The 23,485-nt window shown below is 35.8% G+C and overlaps 1 protein-coding gene across 1 annotated transcript; it reads left to right on the plus strand.

The window, feature by feature from the left end:
• The first annotated feature begins 16,694 nt into the window (after positions 1–16,694).
• LOC143585771 (uncharacterized) lies at positions 16,695–21,520 on the plus strand. Its single transcript, XM_077067501.1, has 9 exons — positions 16,695–16,854; positions 16,962–17,228; positions 17,330–17,420; positions 17,938–18,073; positions 18,155–18,330; positions 18,422–18,542; positions 18,651–18,767; positions 18,815–18,835; positions 21,311–21,520. Exons 1-9 carry the CDS (start codon positions 16,695–16,697, stop codon positions 21,518–21,520), a joined length of 1,299 nt encoding a protein of 432 aa, XP_076923616.1.
• Positions 21,521–23,485: the final 1,965 nt, after the last annotated feature.

Genomic DNA, 23,485 nt, shown 5'->3' on the forward strand with positions numbered 1-23,485 from the left:
TCATGGGCTTAAGCCCATGGTCTTTCCTTCTTTCTTTCATAACCCAAGTCAATAACCCATATCCATTTAACCCAACACTAGCCCAACTCATATTCTATTTATCTAAATAGACGAAATTTATTTTATTATTATAACCAAAAGTAGGATATTACAATTAAGCCGCATAAACACTCATAGTGTCCAGAACCCTAATGCTTTTTATTCAAACTTATTATGTTTTGGGTGATCAAACAAACATAAGGCTTGAGTATGACAGGCTATTACATTTCTGCCATCATTACCGAGATTTTTGGTAGAGACTAACACCTCTTTCAATTTGGCATTTCTATATGTTTATATCACATACTTTACTCTAATGGCTTGTTTAAGGCCTATCAATGCACCAATGCAATAAATCACTAAGTCTTTTAAGTTTATTTCTTTCTGGATATGGGACAAGATAATCAATGTAATATCATTTCTCTTTTTGCTTCAAAACTCAAAATTTTTGAGGAGCATAAAAATAAATTCAATCACCCCAGTTACTTTAAATGGCTATCATATCAATCCACAAGTAGATAACAAGACCAACACATGCAAGAATGTTCCACAAACTTAAATAACCGACATAATTTTCAGCGAAAGAATTAATTAACAATGCACAACAGTCGCCCCAACTACATTCCATTAACAGGTAAATGGCTATCCCGAACATTTACAAGTAAATATCAGGACCAAACATATACAAGTATATGTCCTTCAAATATGAGTAAACGGCATAATTTAATCGAAAGTATCCAAAAATCTTTTTGGTTTTTCTCTGTACATACATAAAAACACAATCTTTTTATCTTTTCGGATTTTCCTATACAAACTGAAAGCACAATATTTTTGAATTTTTTCAAGTTTTTCAATGTTTTTGGATTTTTCAAATTATTTTAAACAAAAATCACAATCTTTTTGTATTTTTTATTTTTTTTTATGTTTTTGGATTTTCTCTATACAAACAAATTCACAATATTTTTGTATATTTCTTTTTCACCCCAGAACCCAAAACATAAAAAAAAATATGAAAAGAACATAAAGATAATTATCCTTGTTTCAGGATATCAGCAAGAGATTTTAATCTATTTAAACTAAGCAAAAAATTAAAACATGTTTTGTCAAATGCCTTGGTAAACAGATCGGCTTTTTGAAAATCAGTGTGCACTTTCTCAATATCAATTAGTTTCTTTTCAAAGTAATCTCGGATAAAATGATATCGAATTTCTATATGTTTACTTTTTTAGTGTTTGATGTACATAAATTTATACATCTTTTTAGCATCAAATAACCTCTAAAAACTGCAACTTCTATAAAATAACATAGCACAGAAGGTTACTTATTAGGATAAAATACAATTTCAGGTAAAACCAAGCCCCAAACGAAGAAACAAGTGAAAAGACGAAGAAAAACGGAAGAAATCACAAGAAAGGCAAGAAACACGCCCCCATGCTTCTAAACACCAGTAAAGACAAAAGAAATATACAAGAAAAGACAAATACTGGAAACATAAGCACATGACCGTGCCTCTTGACCACGGGGCCGTGGTCACCTTCAACAAAAAGACAAAACGATTTTAGCACATGTCAACAAAAGCACGGAACCGTGCCTCTTGACCACGGGGCCGTGGCCACCTTCAACAAAAAGACAAAACGATTTTAGCACATGTAAATAAAAGCACGGGGGCGTGCCTACCTAAGCACGGGGCCGTGGCCACCTTCAACAAAAAGACAAAACGATTTTAGCACATGTAAATAAAAGCACGGGGGCGTGCCTACCTAAGCACGGGGCCGTGCTTCACCCTCCAGACTACCTATAAATAGTAGCTCATGTTGCATTGATCAAGTGTGCCTTGAAGAGATTTCTATACGATTTTCACTTATAAAACACACCCACTAACACTCATATTGATGATCTTGTGAGGAGTTTGAAGGCTTGGAGGTTACCATCATCATCCATCATCATCAACATCATCACAATCCATCATCATCATTAAGAAGGGAGATTCATCCACATTTGGTTAGATTGTTCTAGTTTAATCATGTGTTTGTTATCATCATCTCTTTTTATGTTCATAACAATGCACATTATGAGCTAAACTCCATTTACCATCTAAAATCTATGAAGAATCCTTGTTTTACTTAATGATTATATAAAACATGTGATTTAGTTTAGTAAAGTACATGGTTATATTGCAATTATGTTTCGATGAGAAATGTTTCACCATATTAATTCAACAATTCAAAGTTGGTGATTGTCAATTATATTAACAATCGTTTATGATCGTTCATGTTCTTGAAAGATAGAAATACTTTGATAATTTATCGAAACATGGATCCTTATATTGTATTTAGAAATGTAAGTTATGATCTATTTCTCTAGTTTTGGTAATTCTGAAATAACATCGTTAACACGATTCCTTGGGTTATCATACTAGTTAAAGAAAACATATGTTAACGGAATGTGCAATTATAACATACTTAAATCAACCAAGGGGAGGTTGTGTGATAAACTATAACCACCCAAAGTTGTTAGAATTGGTATTTGAAAAATCGAAGTCAATTCTAATTTTTCTACTTTACTAAATTACTTGCCAACTCAAATTGACATTTTCGTGGTAGCATGACATTAGGAAGGGGTTGACTTTAAAATGCGCATGTTACTTTCTTTTATGTCATAGGATATGCTCACTTAGAAATGAGGGGCTATTCTATCATATATTATTACGGCAAGTTTATCACATGTTTATTTAATAATCATCATGAAACAATGGAGTGAATTCTTGATCTTAGATGGTAACCTTCGTATAATTGAACTACTTGTTTAGAATTTCTCGTCTTGGTCACCTATATATTATATATAAGTATTTATACTTTATAAAAAGTTCAAAAACCAACCCCAAAATGATTAAAACCTCCTATTAAAGTAAAACGACGATTCATTGTTAGAAACATTTCTATCCACGGATCGATACATGGTTCTTACCAATACTATTCTACATATACGATAGGTACACTTGCTTATTTTATGTGTGTTTAGTCTTAGTAGAAATCACTTTTATAAATTTAAAACATGATCTTGTGCAAAAGCTAAATAATCAATCCGTTATAATTTTACCATCGCACGCAACATAACACATCAGTGTTTCACGTGATTTTTGGTGATACTTATAGCAGCAGAGTTATCAATATAGATGGGAGTAGTAGGAAACGTCAAACCGTAATCCCGCAAGTGTTATTGGATCCAAAGAACCTATGAACAGCAACTCGAGGCTGCTACACATTCTGCTTCTTACACTGCCAGGAAACAAGCTGGCTTCCTAGGAATTGACACCCCGCTGTGGTCGATTTAAAGTTGATCTTGCATCCTCCATAATCCGAATCGGAAAGCGCAGTGAAATCGAAGCTATCGTCTTTGGGATACCATAACCCGATGTCAGGAGTACCCCCTCAGATAGTGAAGTATACGTTTAACCGCTGCTAGGTGAGTCACTCGGGGACTTGATTGGTACCTAGAACACAAACAAACTGCAAACATTATCTTGAATCGGATGAAGACATCGTTCACGTACTTCATTTGATGAACGAAGATTCCCTTGTCAGACTGATGAACCTAGAACCCTAAAAAGAAATTAATCTCCCCCATCGAGCTTATTTTAAATTTCGTTTGCATCAACTTCTCAAAATCCTTACAAAGCTTGTCGTTTGTTGAACCAAATATAATGTCATCGACATATATCTGGACAAGGAGCAGATCATTACCAACATTTTTATAAAATAGAGTGCAGTCTAAAGTTCCTCGCTTGAAGCCATTATCAGTAAGATGGTCAACAAGGGTGCCGTACCAAGCTCTAGGGGCTTGGTGTAGACCATACAGGGTCTTGTTCAATCGGTAAACACGGTTCGGATAATCTGGATCTTCAAAACCACGAGGCTGCAAAACAAACACTTCCTCATGTAATTCTCCGTTGAGAAATGCACATTTCACATCCATATGATAAACCTAATATTCTTATAAGCCGCCTAAGCCAAAAATATTCGTATAGCTTCCAATCGTGCAATTGGAGCATATACTTTAGTGCAATCTATGCCCTCTTGCTGATGGAAGCCTTGAACCACTAATCTTGCTTTGATTCTTATGATTACCCCACGATCGTCTTTCTTGCATTTAAATACCCACTTCGTAGGAATTGGTTTCTTAACTCTAACGGGTTTGTCAATGAGATCCCATACACCCAGTCAGTTAAACTGTTGCAACTCTTCTTGCATCGCTTCTACCCAAGATGGATCTTCAAGTGCCATACGAACATTTGTTGGTTGTACTTGAGATAGAAATCAAGTGTACTTTGTGAGATTCATGATTCCCGAGGAATTCATATCCGCATACGCACATAATATGTTAGAATCATTTGAAGTAGCAACTTGATGACGTGTTTGCACACCTACATCAAGATCACCAATGATGTTGTTCTGTGGATGGTAAGTATGAATCCGAAGAGTAGGATTCTCAGACACAACAACATTATCAGATAAATTAGTTAGGTTTTCCTCAGCATCTTCAGACGATTCACCAATCTCATGTGTTTTAGGGAATGGAGCCGAGGAGGTATCAACAAAATGACTATCATCCGACGAGATAGAAATCACATCGGATGTGTCAGGGAGATCATCTTGTGGAGCTACATCAGAATTAGAAACAGAAAATCATGGAGGTAAGCATTGTTCTTCAAGATACGCATGCACCAAGTCTTCATCTGGTTGGTCGACTATTTGAGTGAATGAATTAAATAAACTCTCATAGTCGAACATCTAATCAGGTCCTTTACCTTGGGAAGGTGTGGTATACCTTTGGTAATCAATATGGTACCACTCCTCAACACAGACCGAGGTAAAGTTAAATACATGTTTCTTAGGTGATGTGTAACCTAAGAAGTAACCCTCAACTACATTTTCTTCAAATTTTCCCGCATCCTTCTTCAACATAATATAAGGACACCAAATGGCTCCAAGTACTTTAAGTTAAGCTTACGCTTTTTCAGAAGTTCATAACTTGTCTTTTGAAGCTTTTTCACAGTCAGAACACGATTGAGCGTGTAGCAAGCAGTATTCATGGCCTCGTTCGAGAATTGAACAGGAAGCTTAGAATCTGCAAGCATTGTTCTTGCAGCTTCAATCAATGTTCTGTTTTTCCTTTCAGCCACCCCATTCTGTTGTCGTACATAAGGAGCACTATTTTCTTGATGAATTCCTTTTTTAATACAAAATAAATCCAATACATTATTTTTAAACTCTGTACCATTATCACTTCGAATACGTCTCACTTTCAATTTGTATAGTGATTCGATCTTAGTGATTAGATTTTGAACCAGAATGGGTGTTTAATCTTTTGAACTCATAAATAATACCTATGAATATCTTGAATAGTCATCAGTGACGACTAAACAAAACCAATCACTAGCAATACTCGCACGATTCACAAGACCAAAAAAATTCATATGAAGTCGTTCCAGTGGAGTATCGATAATATTGATTAACTTAGATGGGTGTGACTTCTTATTCTGTTTGCCTTTTTACAAGCAACACAGTGGCCAGATAACTTAAAATGTTTCAAAGAAACACCATCAACCAGGTCATTTTCCATTAAGTAATTCATTTTCCTAACAGGAACATGGCCCATTCTTTTGTTCCACAGAATTGTGTCTTTTTCTGTTGCTTTAGAAACAAAACACGTTTCTACAGAAGTTGAGACCTTATAAGTCATATTCAACACATAAATATTGTTTGATCGAGGAGATCGCATAACTACCATATCCTTGGGAATGACGTATCCCATTTCAGTATTATGCACTCCTTATCATCAAATACGGTTGTGTATTTCTTATAACATATTTGTGATACACTCAACAAGTTATGATATACTTTATCACAATAATTGACTTTTTCAAACGTGATGCACCCATTTGACACATCACCTTCCTTAGTGATCAATCCACCCGAATTACCATCAAACGCCACATATGTTACTTGTATATTTTTGACATTTTTAAGAGGTTGATGTTGCCAGTAATGTGACAAGAGCATCCCCTATCCATTATCCAGTTTTCACCAGAAACAGTCTTGGATGAACTCTGCACATGAAAGAAAAATGATTAGTTCAAAAAGGTAGCCCAGGCCTCAGTCTTGGGCACCTCTTGAGTTTTTCTTGAAGTATTAACATTTAGTGAATCCAAATGTTGCTTAGCCGCCTATGAATAAGTCATAGGACGTTTTGACTTTCGTCGCAAGTATGCAGCTTGAACTACATTTGTATTCACGTTTTTACAAATAGGTTCTGTAGGAACGAATTTGGGCTTTAAGTCACTTGCACTTTCATTAACATGAACCACCTTACGAGGATTCACATCAAAAAACATAATATGGGTTTCATCATCGAAAGAAATTGGTCTTCTCAAAATCTCCTTAATCACAGGAACGGGTTTGGATTGTTCCTTGATAAATGGATAAAGATTTTGGGATTTCTTCAGACCACATTTTCTGACTACGTGACCTTGTTCACCACAGAGAAAACATGTTCTCATGTCAACACGATCACGTGACTGTTTTATAGAAACTTCTGCAAGCGAAGGTTGATGATAAACACCAGCAATGGGACCTTTGTCCAAGTCATCAAATGTCACAGATTTCCTTTTCATGTAGAAATCAAGATTTGAACAATTTGAAAAGCTTTGTAAAGTGTCAGTTCCATTTGATTTCACAAATTGAACATTTTTAGCAGATTTTAACAATTGTTTTGCTTTTATTATAGGATCTACTACATGTGATGTCTTGGAATTCACATACTTTTGTTCAAGATCTTGAATCTTGAAAGTTTCATTTTGAAACAGGCTTGATTAAACTAAGCGGAATGTCTTTCTCAGTGAAAACTTTGTTGATCCCTTTAAGCTTGAATACACGACCAGTTGAAGGCTTAGAATTAGCAGGATTGACAAAACGCATCATATTTCATCAGAAATTTTAGGCTTTTCTGATTTCTTTACCTTAACCTTCACCGGTTTCTCCTTTTTCACTTGAGATATGTTTGAATCATACATTGCCTAATCAAATTCATGAGGTTCACATAGAATATGATTTGAACTTGGAATGTTCTGGTCTTTGTGTATCACTTCATGTTCAAACACATCCTCAATGATAACTTTCTCAACATTCTCAACAAAAACATTGTTACTTTCAACATGATGTTTTTGAATTGACGATTGGACATTAACAGTTTTTACCATTGTAGGTTTTTCTTCATCAACAAGTTCATTAACAACATTTTCCTCTTTTCCAGCAAAAGGATTTGCTGTATAGTCATTATGAAAAGGTTGTGGTACTTCAACAAAATCTACACCCTTTTTAAAATCTTTTTGCTTACCAGTTACTTCAATAATCTCATTTAGCAAAAATGATGAATTTCTAAACTTGCCCAATTTATTTTTCAACTCAAGAACTTAATTATCAAGTTCTGTTATCTTAGATCGATGTTTCAAGATTTCTTGAAATTTTTTATCGTTAATTGTCAGTTTGACTGACAATTCAGCTTTGAGGTCATGGTTACTAATAGACAATGCTTCAATTTTCTCCCTAGATCTCATTTGAGATTCTAATGATCGGAGATGTTGTGCTGCTTAAAGGCATACATCCACCATAAAAATATGGATCTTGAACTTCTTTTGATGACTTTTGACAACCAAATCATATTCTCTAGCTTCATTCTTTTGCATATATTCCGAAGCCGTCAAATCTTCGTTTTTGAAATAATTATTCTCCTTCAACACCATCGGGAATGTTGATTATGAACTAGGTAAAGCATTTTTAACCGTATCCATCTTGTCAGATTCAGAAGGTTCCATCTTTAACTTATTCATCTCAGCTATTAAGTGATTGAAACGAGTAAGCATTTTCTCAATAGTTTCACCTTTTAGTAAGTTAAAGTTTCGGAATTTAAACTTTAACATTACTTTCTTGCTTTCTTCAGTATTTCCCATGCTTCTCATTCTAATGTGCTGAAACAATGAATCACAGATCTTGATACTCCGAACTTGATGGAATATGTTATCGGGTAAAGCCATAGTAAGAGTTGAATATGCTCTAGTCTCGATCTCTAAAGCCTTTTTCTCTTATTGTGAATATTGTGTAAAAGCTTTAGGGGTAAAACCAGTAGTCTCATCACCAATCATTGGTAATTTGTAGACATCATCAAGACATCTAGAGCAATCGAGATGCACAGAACCAAGATGTGCTCGAAACTGTGGTTCCCACTTTGCAAAATCACTGAATTTCATCAGTCGTGGGCATTTTAAATGGGATCCAATTTCAGCATCAAGGTGTAACATCTGTTGCATGCGCCCATTCTGAGATGCCACGCGTAAAAACCAGCCATTGTAATTAACAAGTTCAAATTTATCAAAAATTCAAACTTGAGGGTTAAAAGTGAAAGATTCCGTAAGGAATCAGGATTAGTAACCTTGACGAATTGAGTGAAATATGGTTAACGAATTGAGAATAGTAACGTAACGAAACAGATGAGGTTTGATAACGAATCAGAAATAGTATACGGACGAATTAGTAACGAATTAGATGATAATGAATCAGTAACGAATCAAAGACACATAACATTCGTCAATTTTTGGACCCGAAAACCCGACTCGTTTAAAATTTTCGATGTGATTCAGTTAATTATACATATACTCATATGTTACATATTTCATACCTAATAGTTTTTCTTTCCTAAAGTTATTTAATAATATTAATCATTACTAATATGTATATAAATAAATATTATAACACTCATGATTTTTTCTTTATTCATATATCACATAAATAAAATTATTGATGCATAACCAAAGTACATCATTTTAATCTAGTTATGTCACATTTATTTTTACCTAAAGTTATTTATTTTTAATAGATGAAAAATATCTTCCTACACCATTCAAATTTTGGTCAAACCTCCTCCCCCAAATCACCCTCCTAATCAATTTTATCATTAAAACATTCTACAGAAAAATCTCCTTATCTTTAAATACTATTAAAGTAATACAATGTGGACACATGTCCTTCTTTGTAAGGCCCCGAACCCGGTAGCCCTACTTTAGCGTCGGATTTACTCATAAACACAGTTCGTACAAATCGGAGTTCATTAAACTTTCGCGGAATATAAAAACTTTCATAAACATTTCATAACAAAACACGTCTTGTCTTAAAACATCATTTTGTCTTTCAAAATAATCGAAACATTTAACTTAAACGTCTTGAGACTTCCGATGCCAGCCTCTTATTCAGTGCCACGTGTCTCCTCAAGCGAGCTGCCTCAACCTACTCACCTGCGTGCATACTAAAAGTCAGCTACGCTGAGTGAGTTCTAGTTAATCGTACGCCATACAATACAACACATACATACATATCCGAAGATATATATCCATACTTCACTAGTTACCCTTCTGTTCTACATACATACTTGCTACCATACATACATACATATCTACAATCACTAACCTCAGTCTACCGAGAGTACGTTCATAGTCCGCCGTCTATACCTGTACTCAAGGTCGTGAACACGTAAAAGGTCCGCAGTCCTTACCTATGTTCACCATTCTAGGTACGTACAAGGTCCGTGATCCTTCCCTATACCATCATACATCCACAACACGTACAAGGTCCACGATCCTTCCCTATGTTGCAACCTAATTCATAGCACGTACGAGGTCCGCAGTCGTCCCCCATGCTAAAGCACGTAAAAGGTCCACAGTCCTTTCCTGTGCTGACGCCTATCTACATTACATATAAGGTCCGCAGTCCTTATCTACGTTACGTATAAGGTCCGCCGTCCTTATCTACGTTGGCGTCTATCTCCTATAACACGTATAAGGCCTACCGTCTCTATCTACGTTTACATCTATCATCTACATCACGTATAAGGCACGCGGTCCTTAACTACGCCATCACCTGCCAAGTCTATATCCAACAGAAGCTAGAGGGATTTGCCATCATAACTTACTATGTCGAACGTAGAACTCACATACCATTCGTGTATCTGTATACACATACTTCACATATACAATAATTACATTATAGCATAAAAACATTCTAGGCGTTCTTTACATCCTTCATTTAACAACCATACCCCTTGTCGTTACGTGCAATATCCGAAGATCGTTCATGCCCCGACAAGTATTCATTTGTAATATTCATACATCTTCGATATATAATATTCGTACCTTTATTTTTAACCTGACAGTACGCGCAATATCCGAAGATCGTTCGCGTACCGACAAGCAATCATTCATATCCATCACATATATCACATATGGCATACACTTATCACTTAGGATAAATGTATTAACAAACACATCGAGTATGCACACAGCCCCGAAAACATAACAAGGAATGGGGCTAGAAACTCACCTGAACTCTGCTTCTTCCTCCGATAGTTGTAAATCCCTTCTTTAACTGAGCTCGGCTGACTGTATAAGTTACACGTATCAATACTCGCCTGACCTAATCTGGTGGCCTAGTATTAGCTTACTTTTACTTATCGTTTTAATCTATTCTCTAATCGAACTTGACTTTAGGCGAAGTTAAACCTTAGGCGAACTTCGCTTTAGGCGAAGTTGTCATCAGGCGAACTTGGCTTTAGGCGAAGTTGTCATCAGGCGAACTTGGCTTTAGGCGAAGTTGTCATCGGGCGAACTTGGCTTTAGGCGAAGTTGTCATCAGGCGAACTTCGCTTAGGCGAAGTTGTCATCAGGCGAACTTAGCTTGCAGGCGAAGTTCATCAGGCGAACTTACCTTGCAGGCGAAGTTGTCGTCTGCAGCTACTGTTCGTTCTTAAATCCCTTAATCACCTTCGTTTCTTAACCAAATAACTCGATTTAGGTATCCACGGAATCGTCTGACCAGCGCCTACAAACCCCAACCATCAAATCGACCTAACATCGATGTTTAAAGGGTGCGATTTAGGCATATAGGTTACGGGTTCTTTTTATCAATCGATTAACCCATCAAATCATAACCATTTTCAGTAAGATTAGCTTTGTTGGATTCGTTTTTACCATACAAACTCAGATCTATCATTTCACAAATCAAACCGAACCTATACGAACGATTCCTAACTATAAACGTACCTTGAACGAGTCGAACTACGAACACGGAAGCCTTGATGTTGTTTTGGTCCGTCACAACGTTCCAGCACCAACAAGCTCGGGTTTTCGCCTTCGGATCTTGGTTCGGGTCGTGTGAGTTTTGGGTGTGTGTGTATGGAAATGAGGATTAAATGGTGGTTAATGGTATTTATATTTAGGGATCATGGGCTTAAGCCCATGGACTCTCCTTCCTTCTTTCATAACCCAAGTCCATAACCCATATCCATTACCCAACACTAGCCCGACCCATACCAACTCCTACTCTATTTATTTATTTCCCGATAACCCGAGTAAACTTTCCCTCTATTATTAAGTAATATAATTAATATCATTTTGGAAATTTTGGGATGTTACAAGTCTTCCCTCCTTAAAGAGGTTTCGTCCCCGAAACCTAACTTATTCCCTATAAAAGGAAAACTTCTTATATTTACACACTTTATTGAATCGTCTTTGCTTTCTGAGTTATCCTTCTTACTCCTGACTTGTAGTCATCGAATGGTGGTCATGTGTTTTAGCTATTTAAGGTAGCTCGTCCATGAGACCCTCGATGTACCAAGACTCATCTCATCCTTCAGTGCACTCTCTTGCCAAATGGCCTGTCTTGCCACATTTGTAACATGCTGGCTTCGCACCGCACTCATTAGCATAATGCCCTACCTTTCCGCACTTATAACAGGCATTCGACCTCATTCTGCATTCTCCACCATGAGCCTTTCCACATTTGAGACAAACATCAGAACTTCTACCCCACTTGCACTCACCACCATGCATTTTTCATCAGGTCTTACACGATCTCTTCTCCCACACTTTCTGCTTCTTATCTTTGGGGTTCCATAACTGAGTACCGGGTCGTTTAGCAGGAGCGACCCATTTCTTCTTTTTCTTCTCGTCTCCCACCACCACGTCATCCGTAGCCAAGTCTGCATAGACCATTTCTGCGAGTTCGACAGTAGAATCGAAAGTAGCAGGTTTACTTGTCCTGACTAACATGCGGACTCTCTGTGGTAATCCCCTCACGTAACACTTGATTCTATTCTAAAATGGAAAACACAAACATCATCACTCAAGGAACTATTTAGTACAAGGATTGCAAGGCTAACAGGTAATAACAGTGGCCAGCTGTGACTAGCTGATCACGTTGCTTTCCGTGTCCTATACACTTCCCTTTATGAGTCTCTTTGTGCTGGTTCTACTTAAGCAGTTAGTCAAATCAAACAATCAATTATTCCTATCCCTAACCTGCACTCATTCTTCATTTAGCAAATAAGCCAACATTAACATACACCATTTACCATACACTTTACCTTTACTGAGCTTGCTTGAGTGACACATGGCTATCTTGAACTGGCATCTTCTTTCTTTCTCATTTTAAATCTCATTCTCTGTTCGAGTCTAAGCATGTAGGATGATTAAATCTCTCGAACTTATGCTCTGATACCAACTTGTAAGGCCCCGAACCCGGTAGCCCTACTTTAGTGTCGGATTTACTCATAAACACAGTTCGTATAAATCAGAGTTCATTAAAACTTTCGCGGAATATAAAAACATTCATAAACATTTCATAACAAAACACGTCTTGTCTTAAAACATCATTTTGTCTTTCAAAATAATCGAAACATTTAACTTAAACGTCTTGAGTCTTCTGATGCCAGCCTCTTATTCAGTGCCACGTGTCTCCTCAAGCGAGCTGCCTCAACCTACTCACCTGCGTGCATACTAAAAGTCAGCTACGCTGAGTGAGTTCTAGTTAATCGTACGCCATACAATACAACACATACATACATATCCGAAGATACACATCCATACTTCACTAGTTACCCTTCTGTTCTACATACATACTTGCTACCATACATACATACATATCTACAATCACTAACCTCAGTCTACCGAGAGTACGTTCATAGTCCGCCGTCTATACCTGTACTCAAGGTCGTGAACACGTAAAAGGTCCGCAGTCCTTACCTATGTTCACCATTCATGGTACGTACAAGGTCCGCGATCCTTCCCTATACCATCATACATCCACAACACGTACAAGGTCCACGATCCTTCCCTATGTTGCAACCTAATTCATAGCACGTACGAGGTCCGCAGTCCTCCCCCTTGCTAAAGCACGTATAAGGTCCATAGTCCTTTCCTGTGCTGACGCCTATCTACATTACGTATAAGGTCCGCCGTCCTTATCTACGTTGGCGTCTATCTCCTATAACACGTATAAGGCCTACCGTCTCTATCTACGTTTACATCTATCATCTACATCACGTATAAGGCACGCGGTCCTTAACTACGCCATCACCTGCCAAGTCTATGTCCAACAGAAGCTAGAGGGATTTGCCATCCTAACTTACTATGTCGAACGTAGAACTCACATACCATTCGTGTACCTGTATACACATACTTCACATATACAATAATTACATTATAGCATAAAAACATTCTAGGCGTTCTTTACATCCTTCATTTAACAACCATACCCCTTGTCGTTACGTGCAATATCCGAAGATCGTTCACGCCCCGAAAAGTATTCATTTGTAATATTCTTACATCTTCGACATATAATATTCGTACCTTTATTTTTAACCTGACAGTACACGCAATATCCGAAGATCGTTCGCGTACCGACAAGCAATCATTCATATCCATCACATATATCACATATGGCATACACTTATCACTTAGGATAAATGTATTAACAAACACATCGAGTATGCACACAACCCCGAAAACATAACAAGGAATGGGGCTAGAAACTCACCTGAACTCTGCTTCTTCCTCCGATAGTTGTAAATCCCTTCTTTAACTGAGCTCGGCTGACTGTTAAGTTACACGTATCAATACTCGCCTGATCTAATCTGGTGGCCTAGTATTAGCTTACTTTTACTTATCGTTTTAATCTATTCTCTAATCGAACTTGACTTTAGGCGAAGTTAAACCATAGGCGAACTTAGCTTTAGGCGAAGTTGTCATTAGGCGAACTTGGCTTTAGGCGAAGTTGTCATCAGGCGAACTTGGCTTTAGGTGAAGTTCTCATCAGGCGAACTTGGCTTTAGGCGAAGTTGTCATCGGGCGAACTTGGCTTTAGGCGAAGTTGTCATCAGGCGAACTTAGCTTGCAGGCGAAGTTCATCAGGCGAACTTAGCTTGCAGGCGAAGTTGTCGTCTGCAGCTACTGTTCGTTCTTAGAACCCTTAATCACCTTCGTTTCTTAACCAAATAACTCGATTTAGGTATCCACGGAATCGTCTGACCAGCGCCTACAAACCCCAACCATCAAATCGACCTAACATCGATGTTTAAAGGGTGGGATTTAGGCATATAGGTTACGGTTTCTTTTTATCAATCGATTAACCCATCAAATCATAACCATTTTCAGTAAGATTAGCTTTGTTGGATTCGTTTTTACCATATAAACTCAGATCTATCATTTCTCAAATCAAACCGAACCTATACGAACTATTTCTAACTATAAACGTACCTTGAACAAGTCGAACTACGAACACGGAAGCCTTGATGTTGTTTTGGTCCGTCACAACGTTCCAGCACCAACAAGCTCGGGTTTTCGCCTTCGGATCTTGGTTCGGGTCGTGTGTGTTTTGGGTGTGTGTGTGTATGGAATTGAGGATTAAATGGTGGTTAATGGTATTTATATTTAGGGATCATGGGCTTAAGCCCATGGACTCTCCTTCCTTCTTTCATAACCCAAGTCCATAACCCATATCCATTACCCAACACTAGCCCGACCCATACCAACTCCTACTCTATTTATTTTTTTCCCGATAACCCGAGTAAACTTTCCCTCTATTATTAAGTAATATAATTAATATCATTTTGGAAATTTCGGGATGTTACATTCTTCTAGGTTGTCCACATGTGCAGTCCAGTCAGCATGTTACCATTCTCAGATGCTCTAATATTGTTCCACATTTCCTGTTCTCCAAACACCCAACCGGTTTATTTTTCATAAACAATAATCAATTCCACCACTGATTCTCTCTCTAATCTCCCGATGATTATACGAACCCTAATTCTGCCGGTGAGATCCACAACCAATTCCACCACTGATTTTCTGTCTAACCTCCCGATGAATATACAAATTCTACATCCGTCATTCAGATCCACCATCAAACCTCTACAGTGTTTACCAACAATACGAGCCCTAATTCTGCCATTCAGAATCGAACCGATTGGAGACATCAAAATCCTTGGAATTGATTCTCCGATGAATATTTTCAAGGTAATTAACAATCCATTGTTGCAAATACATTTAGTTTATTTAACATCCGATGAATTTTTCAGTCCAATCTGTTATACGCATATTTTATGTTTACTAAGTTTTTCGGTAAATTATTTATTGTTTTGTTTATTGAATTATAAGAAGTTTATATCCTACCAATTTCTGGATATATTTCAGTTCAATTTTTTATTGTTTTCTTTGTCCAATTCTTAAATTTTCCATCTAATCTGTTCTCATAGTTTTGTTCTGTAAATATTTATATTTTTATTTCCGGCTAATTTCCGTTCAATTTATTTTTTTGGCCATTTTTTATTGTTTTTTTATTGAATTTTAAGTAGTTATATCCGACCAATTTCTGGATATATTTCAGTTGAATTTTTAATTGTTTTTGTTTTTCCAATTATTAAATTTTCTGGCTAACCTGTTCTGATAGTTGTATTCTGCATATCTTTATATTTTAATTTCCGGCTAATTTCCGTTCAATTTTTTTTCGGCCAATTTATTTTTAGTTTAAACCTAAAATAGAAACTTCTAATTTGATTACATATATGATATTGATTTAAAAGTTTCTAAATTTTTATTAATATTTTATGAATTATAAATTTAGTAACTTTTCTAAATCATAATTGTGATTTTTTAAAAGAAACAAATAATTTTAAAATTGACTATAATAACGATAATTAAGTAAAGAAATCTTTAATTAAATACTATTAAAGCAAACTTTTCTAAATCATAATTGAGATTTTTTAAAAGAAACAAATAATTTTAAAATTGAATATAATAACGATAATTAAGTAAAGAAATATTTATTGTAAAATAATACCTTCTAAATTTACATTTTGAATATAATAAATTGGTTATTTTTGGAATAAAACATTTACAATAAGCCGCTTTAATTATATTAATAATTGATCTTCAATAACCTTAACTATTGAAATAAAATGTTAATTGTATAATAATACATTCTAAATATAAATTTTGAGTATAATCAATCGGTTATTCTTAAATTAAAGAATTACAATAAACCGCTTAAATTATATTCAAACTTTATTCAGAAAGTTTCTAAACATAACATGTTTACTTAATATATATACTCTACATTCTACTATATAATATCTAACTAATCATATAAGCCTTTATCATACTTTTCATAATTATAAATTTTGCAACAATGTAAGCTCCTACCGTTTTAATAATTGGTTTTATGTTTCAAATAATTTAGTCTAATCTTTTATATTTTAATTTTATTCATAGGACAATGGAATCTCAAAAATTTACCATGTTAAATGAAATCTATGTTCTCAAAACATCACCATCAACTCTTAAGGTTAGAGTTCTAAGACTTTGGAGCATCAAAGACAACAAAAATGTCAACGAGGATTTTTTGATCAAGATGGTGCTAATGGATGAAGATGTAAGTATCTATTTATGAATCTATATGTTACAAATTCTACATTTTTTATATCTTAATTATTGATTGACTTGTAATTTTAATTCTCATATATATTTTGTTCTTTAATGACAGGAGAATCGAATCCAAGCCACCCTTTACACATAGGATATCTTTCTATTCAAAGATTCTTGAAGGGAAGCTCTACTCTGACTATTGTTAATCCTAGCGTTGGTCTAAATGGATCGAACTACTGTGTGATTGACTGTTCCAACAAATTGGTGTTGGGACCAAACACACATGTCAATCCATGTCAAGAGTTTGATGGTCGCATGTGTGGTTTCAAGATGATTTCTTTTGAATCACTAATCAATAAAGATATTTCTTTAAAATCCACTGTTGGTATAAAAAAATTTTAATTCAAATAAACTGATTTATAATTTTAGCGTTAGATTTCCATTAAATATGTTAATTAATTATTTATTTATTTTTCTTTGTCTTAGATATTATTGGTCATGTAGTTCATGTGTTCAAGAGCAATGCTTCAAACGTCAAGGACAAAAACAAGCGTACAATGGAGATATGTGATTTAAGGTATTACTATTAAACCTAACATCTGGTGACATATTTTTGTTAATATATTTTATACTTTATATTGTATTTAATACTTCTATGATTTCAGTGAAAATTGTGTATATCTCACACTATGGGATCATTATGCGTCTGAGCTCTCTTAATATGTAATTGAACATTTTGATGAAGGCCAGGCCATTATTGTACTGCGGTTTGGTAGGGTTAAGTATTACACCGGTTCTGATGGTAAAGATAACTATGTCTACTTTTTTGAAGTTTCTTGAGTTTTAACATGTCACTAACTTTAACTAATGTTTCATTGTATAATTATCATTTTTGTTAGAGAAAGTGTATGTGTCGAATTCTTTTGGATCTAATGTTAGTTGTTTCTTTATAAACGACTTTTTATTTGAAATAGAAAAATACAAAAAAGGTATATTATTAAATACAGTAATTATTGTTTTATTTCATAGATTTTGGTATTTAAATTTATATTATCTTACTGATTCCTAAATTCTTAAAATTTTAAATTTTGTAGTTTGTTGGGTTTGCTAAATGGCAATGATGTTTCTGTTCATAAACCGATTCCGGTGAAGATGTTGCCGTCTTTTGATGATGAGTTTTTGAGAGCAACAGATTTTTTTAACATCTGTGATATTTGTAACATTATATTTGTAAGTTAATCATTACACTCTTTATGTTATCCTAATTATCTTTCAATACTAATTATTAATTGCTTTTGTACTTTAATGCAGCTTAAAAGTATCATTATCCTTGGTACAATTAAGGCCATCTACCCAGATACGGAATGGTATTACATTGGTTGTAATAATTGTAGCCTTAAGCTCATGGAAAATAATGGTGAAGGTGGGAAGGAGTATGAATGCAAAACAGTAACATGCAATGTTTTAGCTGTTATCCCTACACCTAGGTATTTATTGAATTCAAATTCAAATGTGTAATTTGTCCATTGTAGAAGTATATGTTTTTCTTGCTATTTACCTATTTCTAAACTTTTTTAGGTTCAAGATCAAGATGAGGGTGCAGGATTTCATTGGATTTGTGTCGTTGACTCTCTTTGATGGAGATGCTAAAATACTGACTAACAAAACTGCAAAAGAATTGATTGATTCTCAAAATGAGGTTTGTTTTCAATTAAAATACTTTATTATTTATACATTGTCATTATATTATTACGTTTAACAATGATTAATATTATATTTGTTTCTTTTTCATCTAATTTTATTACAGCATAAGGTTGAAAATGGTGGATTCCCTGCTGAGTTGGATTGTCTTTTAGAAAAGATATTCGCTTTTAAGGTCGATATGTGGCAGATTTCAACTTCAGAAACAATGTCGAGGACTATGGTATAAACAAGCTTACTGATGACACTAATATTTTCACTGAATTACAGAAAAGGCAGAATGGTCGTTTGGTAATAATATAATCTTAATATTATTTTAGTACTAATTTAATTTTATAATTATTTCAATAAACATATGTTGATGTTCCATTTTTGTATTATCAGCAATCAAATCCTAATTATGTTACATTGGGAGCATCTATTTCTGAATTGTAACGTCCTACTTTTGGTTATAATAATAAAATAAATTTCGTATATTTTATAGTGGGTCGTTATCGGTTTAGACAACTAGAATATGAGTTGGGCTAGTGTTGGGTTAAATGGATATGGGTTATGGACTTGGGTATGAAAGAAAGAAGGAAAGACCATGGGCTTAAGCCCATAATCCCTAAATATATAAACCATAATCACCATTAAATCACTCATTTCACACATATTCCATACACCACCAAAACAAAACTTAAGATCTCTCTCTAGTTCCCTCCTTATCTAGCCGAAACAAGAAAGAAGAATCGATCCCGACCCGAGGTAATAATAGTATGATGTAGTATGAGCTTAAACCCATTAGATATAATCGCGAAACGACGAGCCGACTCCGTTAAACCGTTTAAGTCACGAGATCCGGATGGAATCGGGTATAAACCGAACCTAAGATGAGCTTAGGGATCACCCTAGCTCAGATCTGGATCAAACGGGACGAAAAACGGTGCTGAAACACGTTTTTCCGATCACCGCCCGGTTTTCCGGCGTGGCGCCGCCAGAAAGGCGGCTGGGTATTTTAAGGATGTCAGAGAATGTTTCTGACATTCTCTGAAAAACCCTAACCCTAATTCGCTAACGGAGAGTTAACGAACTAGGGGTTATTCTTCAAGTGAATTCGCTAATGAAAGCTTAGCGAACTAGCCTTGGTTTGTGTTCAAATTCGTTAAGGATAAGATAACGAACTAACTTCCAATTCGCTTTGACCATTCGTTAAAAGAGGTAACGAATTAGAAGGTCCAATTCGCTACGTGGACTGGTTCGTTATATGGGCTGATTCGTCAGAGGACCAGTTCGTTGAGGGTCCAATTCGTTATAGGACCAGTTCGTTATGATAACCCAATTCGCTAAGACCAAAGTAACGTACTAGAAGTTTTAAGAAATGATAGAATGGTCCCTGAACTTATAAAAGAATGGTTTAATTACAAAGAAGCCCTTGAACTTTTAAGTAGCAAATTAAATAATGATCCAAAATTCTAATGGAAAATGCGTTAAGACAGTTAATGGAAATAAAATTTTTCCAAGCTGACCTGGCAGCTCAACCCCAGCCAGGGGCTCTGCCCCATGGACCCTGCTAGGGGATGTCGCCCCTAGACCCCGCTGCCAGGGGCGCTGCCCTCGGACCCCCGTTCGTTGAGGGTTATAATTAGACTAGAAACGCGAGATGAGTAGTGATAGTTAATTGATGCATGTAATTATTATTACAGTTAGCCGTGCCCAACTGAAGAAAAGAATAACAATTAACGGTGAATGTAACCGACTTCAGGTGAGTTTCTAGCCCCACTTCCTTGTTATGTTTTCGGGGCTGTGTGCATACTCGATGTGATAGTTAATACACTTACCTTGAGTGGTAAGTGTATGCCTTATATGAATTATGTAAGATGATTGCTTGACGGTGCATGAACGATCTTCGGATATGGCATGGAACGTCGAGTGGTAGCTAAAGATATGAATGATATATATGGAGTATGATTGATGTTGAATGAAGTATGTATGATGTATGAGTTATATGTGTATGGTATGTATATAGTACTGCCAGGTAAAAGTTTGATGATAAATTATTATATATGAGGAATGAATGATGTATGTATGTATGAAACATACAATTATGTATATAGAAAGGTATGGTATGGAAGGTATGGAAGAAAAGGTGACCGGACCCTAATAATATCAGAGGATGGAGGGTAACCGGACCCTAATAATATCTGAGGTATGTAGGGCGAATGCTCTTTATAACGTAAGGTTAGTTATGTATGTGTATGAAGGATTGATGGACAGGTTAAGTATGTAATGCGTACCTTCGGGCACGTATTTATGTATGTAAAGTAAGTTATGTGATTAACTAGAACTCACTCAGCGTAGCTGACTTTTAGTATGCACGCAGGTAAGTAGGTTGAGGCAGCTCGTGTGATTGAAGACACGTGGCATGGAATCGAAGATACTGGCATCTCGAAGAAATGTTGTGATGTTTGAAAGACTATGTTTTGTTTTAAATGACTATGAATGTTTTATAAGACAAGATTTGGAGGTTATGTAAGATATTATGGTTGAAGTTTTATATTCCGCGAAAGTTTTAATTAACTCTATTTTGTAGAACTGTTTTTATGAGTAAATCCAAAACCAAAGTAGGGCTACCGGTAACGGGGCCTCACATGAATTACAGTCATCCGGTTCGGTTTCTATTAGGGTATAGATATTTTGTTTAATATAATAGTTCAAACTTATAAATATAGTTAACAGAAAGATGTGTAACATGATTGTGTATTGGCTGTTATTTTTTAATAACAGCTTTCTGATATTGGAGATAATCAAACTCCAAGTTCAAATGTTGATGCTCCGGATGTGGCAACTGATACAAAAGGAATGTCAACGTCTTCTGACGATAAACTTAAGAGAAAACTGGTGGAAGTTTTTGAAGTTGACGATGATGCTAGCATGTCGGCCACTAAGTTGAAGTCGACTATCGAAGAGATGGGGACCACCAGTGAATCTAAGTGAACAATTTAATTTTTTTCGGTTTACAGTTATGTTAAGTCTTTTTGAGATTTGGATATTTTATGTTTGGTTTATTTCTTTTGTTTTTTACCGATTTTTTTGAATGTTTGTTGTTTTGAACAATTTATTCTTTAAAAGATGTTTTGTTATATTTATGTTTTATTTAATTTTATTAAATTAATGTTAGTTGTTTTATGTCTGAGTGTAAACAAGTCAAGTGCATGTTAGTTTATTAGCATGTTTTTTATTTTTCTTGTATATATTTAATCTAAATGAAATTTAAATTCCAAACCTTTTACTTATATCCTAATATATTATAGTTGATTTTATCTATATTCTAATATATTTTCTATGCATTATATAACTTATCAATTGACTATATTAAAAAGTAAAAACAAAAATACGTTTAATGTTCATAAATAGTCTAAAACTTATAGGGTAAATGATGAGTTTCATTGATTGTTGTAAACCGGCATTCTCCATTATCATTAACAAAATTCAGTTTTGAATATCAACATACACACCATAACTTCTTCTGTAACATCCCGAAATTTCAAGATAATATTAATTATATTACTTAATAATAGAGGGAAAGTTTACTCGGGTTATCGGGATATAGATAGAGTAGGAGTTGGTATGGGTCGGGCTAGTGTTGGGTAATGGATATGGGTTATGGACTTGGGTTATGAACGAAGGAAGGAGAGTCCATGGGCTTAAGCCCATGATCCCTAATATAAATACCCTTAACCACCATTTCTCACATATTCCATACACACACTCAAAACACACACATTCTAACCGATCAAGATTCGAAGCCGAGACCCGAGATTTTGTTGATAGATCTGAGTTGGTAAGGTAAGAACAAATCCAACAAAGCTAATATTACTGAAAATGGTTAGGATTGGATGGGTTAACCGGACCCGAAACCCAAACTGCCCAAATCGGACCCCTAAAACGTCGTTTTTAGGCCGATTTGAAGGTTGGGATTTGTAGGCGCCGATCATACGATTCCGTGGGTACCAAAATCGAGTTATTTGGCTAAGAAACGAAGGATTTATGGGCAAACAGATCTGCAGCGCGATAACTTCGCCTGCAAGATTAAGTTCGCCTGATGAATTTCGCCTTCAAGAGTAACTTCGCCTTCAAGCATAACTTCGCCAAAGGATAACTTCGCCTGAAGCCAAGTTCGCCTAAGGTTTAACTTCGCCTGAAGCCAAGTTCGCCTAAGGATAACTTCGCCTGAAGCCAAGTTCGCCTAAGGTTTAACTTCGCCTGAAGCCAAGTTCGCCTAAGGTTTAACTACGCCTGAAGCCAAGTTCGCCTAAGGATAACTTCGCCTGAAGCCAAGTTCGCCTAAGGTTTAACTTCGCCTGAAGCCAAGTTCGCCTAAGGTCTAACTTCGCCTGAAGCCAAGTTCGCCTAAGGTTTAACTTCGCCTGAAGTGAAGTTCGTTTAGAAAATAAATTAAAAACCTAATGGAAAATGTGTTAAGGCAGTTATCGAAAATAAAATTTTTCCAAGCTGACCTGGCAGCTTAACCCCAGCCAGGGGCTCTGCCCCTTGGACCCCGCTAGGGGCTGCCGCCCCTAGAACCCCGCTGCCAGGGGCGCTGCCCCGGACCCCTGTTCGTTGTGGGTAGTAATTAAGACTAGAAAGTTGTTATAAGTAGTGATAGTTAAATTGATATGTATACTTGTTATACAGTCAGCCGTGCACAACTGAAGAAAGGGATTACGATCAACGGAGAACGTAACCGTGTTCAGGTGAGTTTCTAGCCCCATTTCCTTGTTATGTTTTCGGGGCTGTGTGCATACTCGATGTGAAGTGTGAATACACTTACCTTAAGTGGTAAGTGTATGCTATAGATGTTATACGAGGTATATATTTGTAATGCTTGTCGGTACGTGAACGATCTTCGGATATTGCACGTATCACCAAGGATAGTAAATTCCAAGTGGTTGATAGTGT

Source organism: Bidens hawaiensis, unplaced genomic scaffold (genome assembly GCF_021521415.1).
Source record: "Bidens hawaiensis isolate Kalapana, Puna unplaced genomic scaffold, B.hawaiensis_p1.1 tig00000190_1, whole genome shotgun sequence".
Lineage (NCBI taxonomy): Eukaryota > Viridiplantae > Streptophyta > Magnoliopsida > Asterales > Asteraceae > Bidens > Bidens hawaiensis.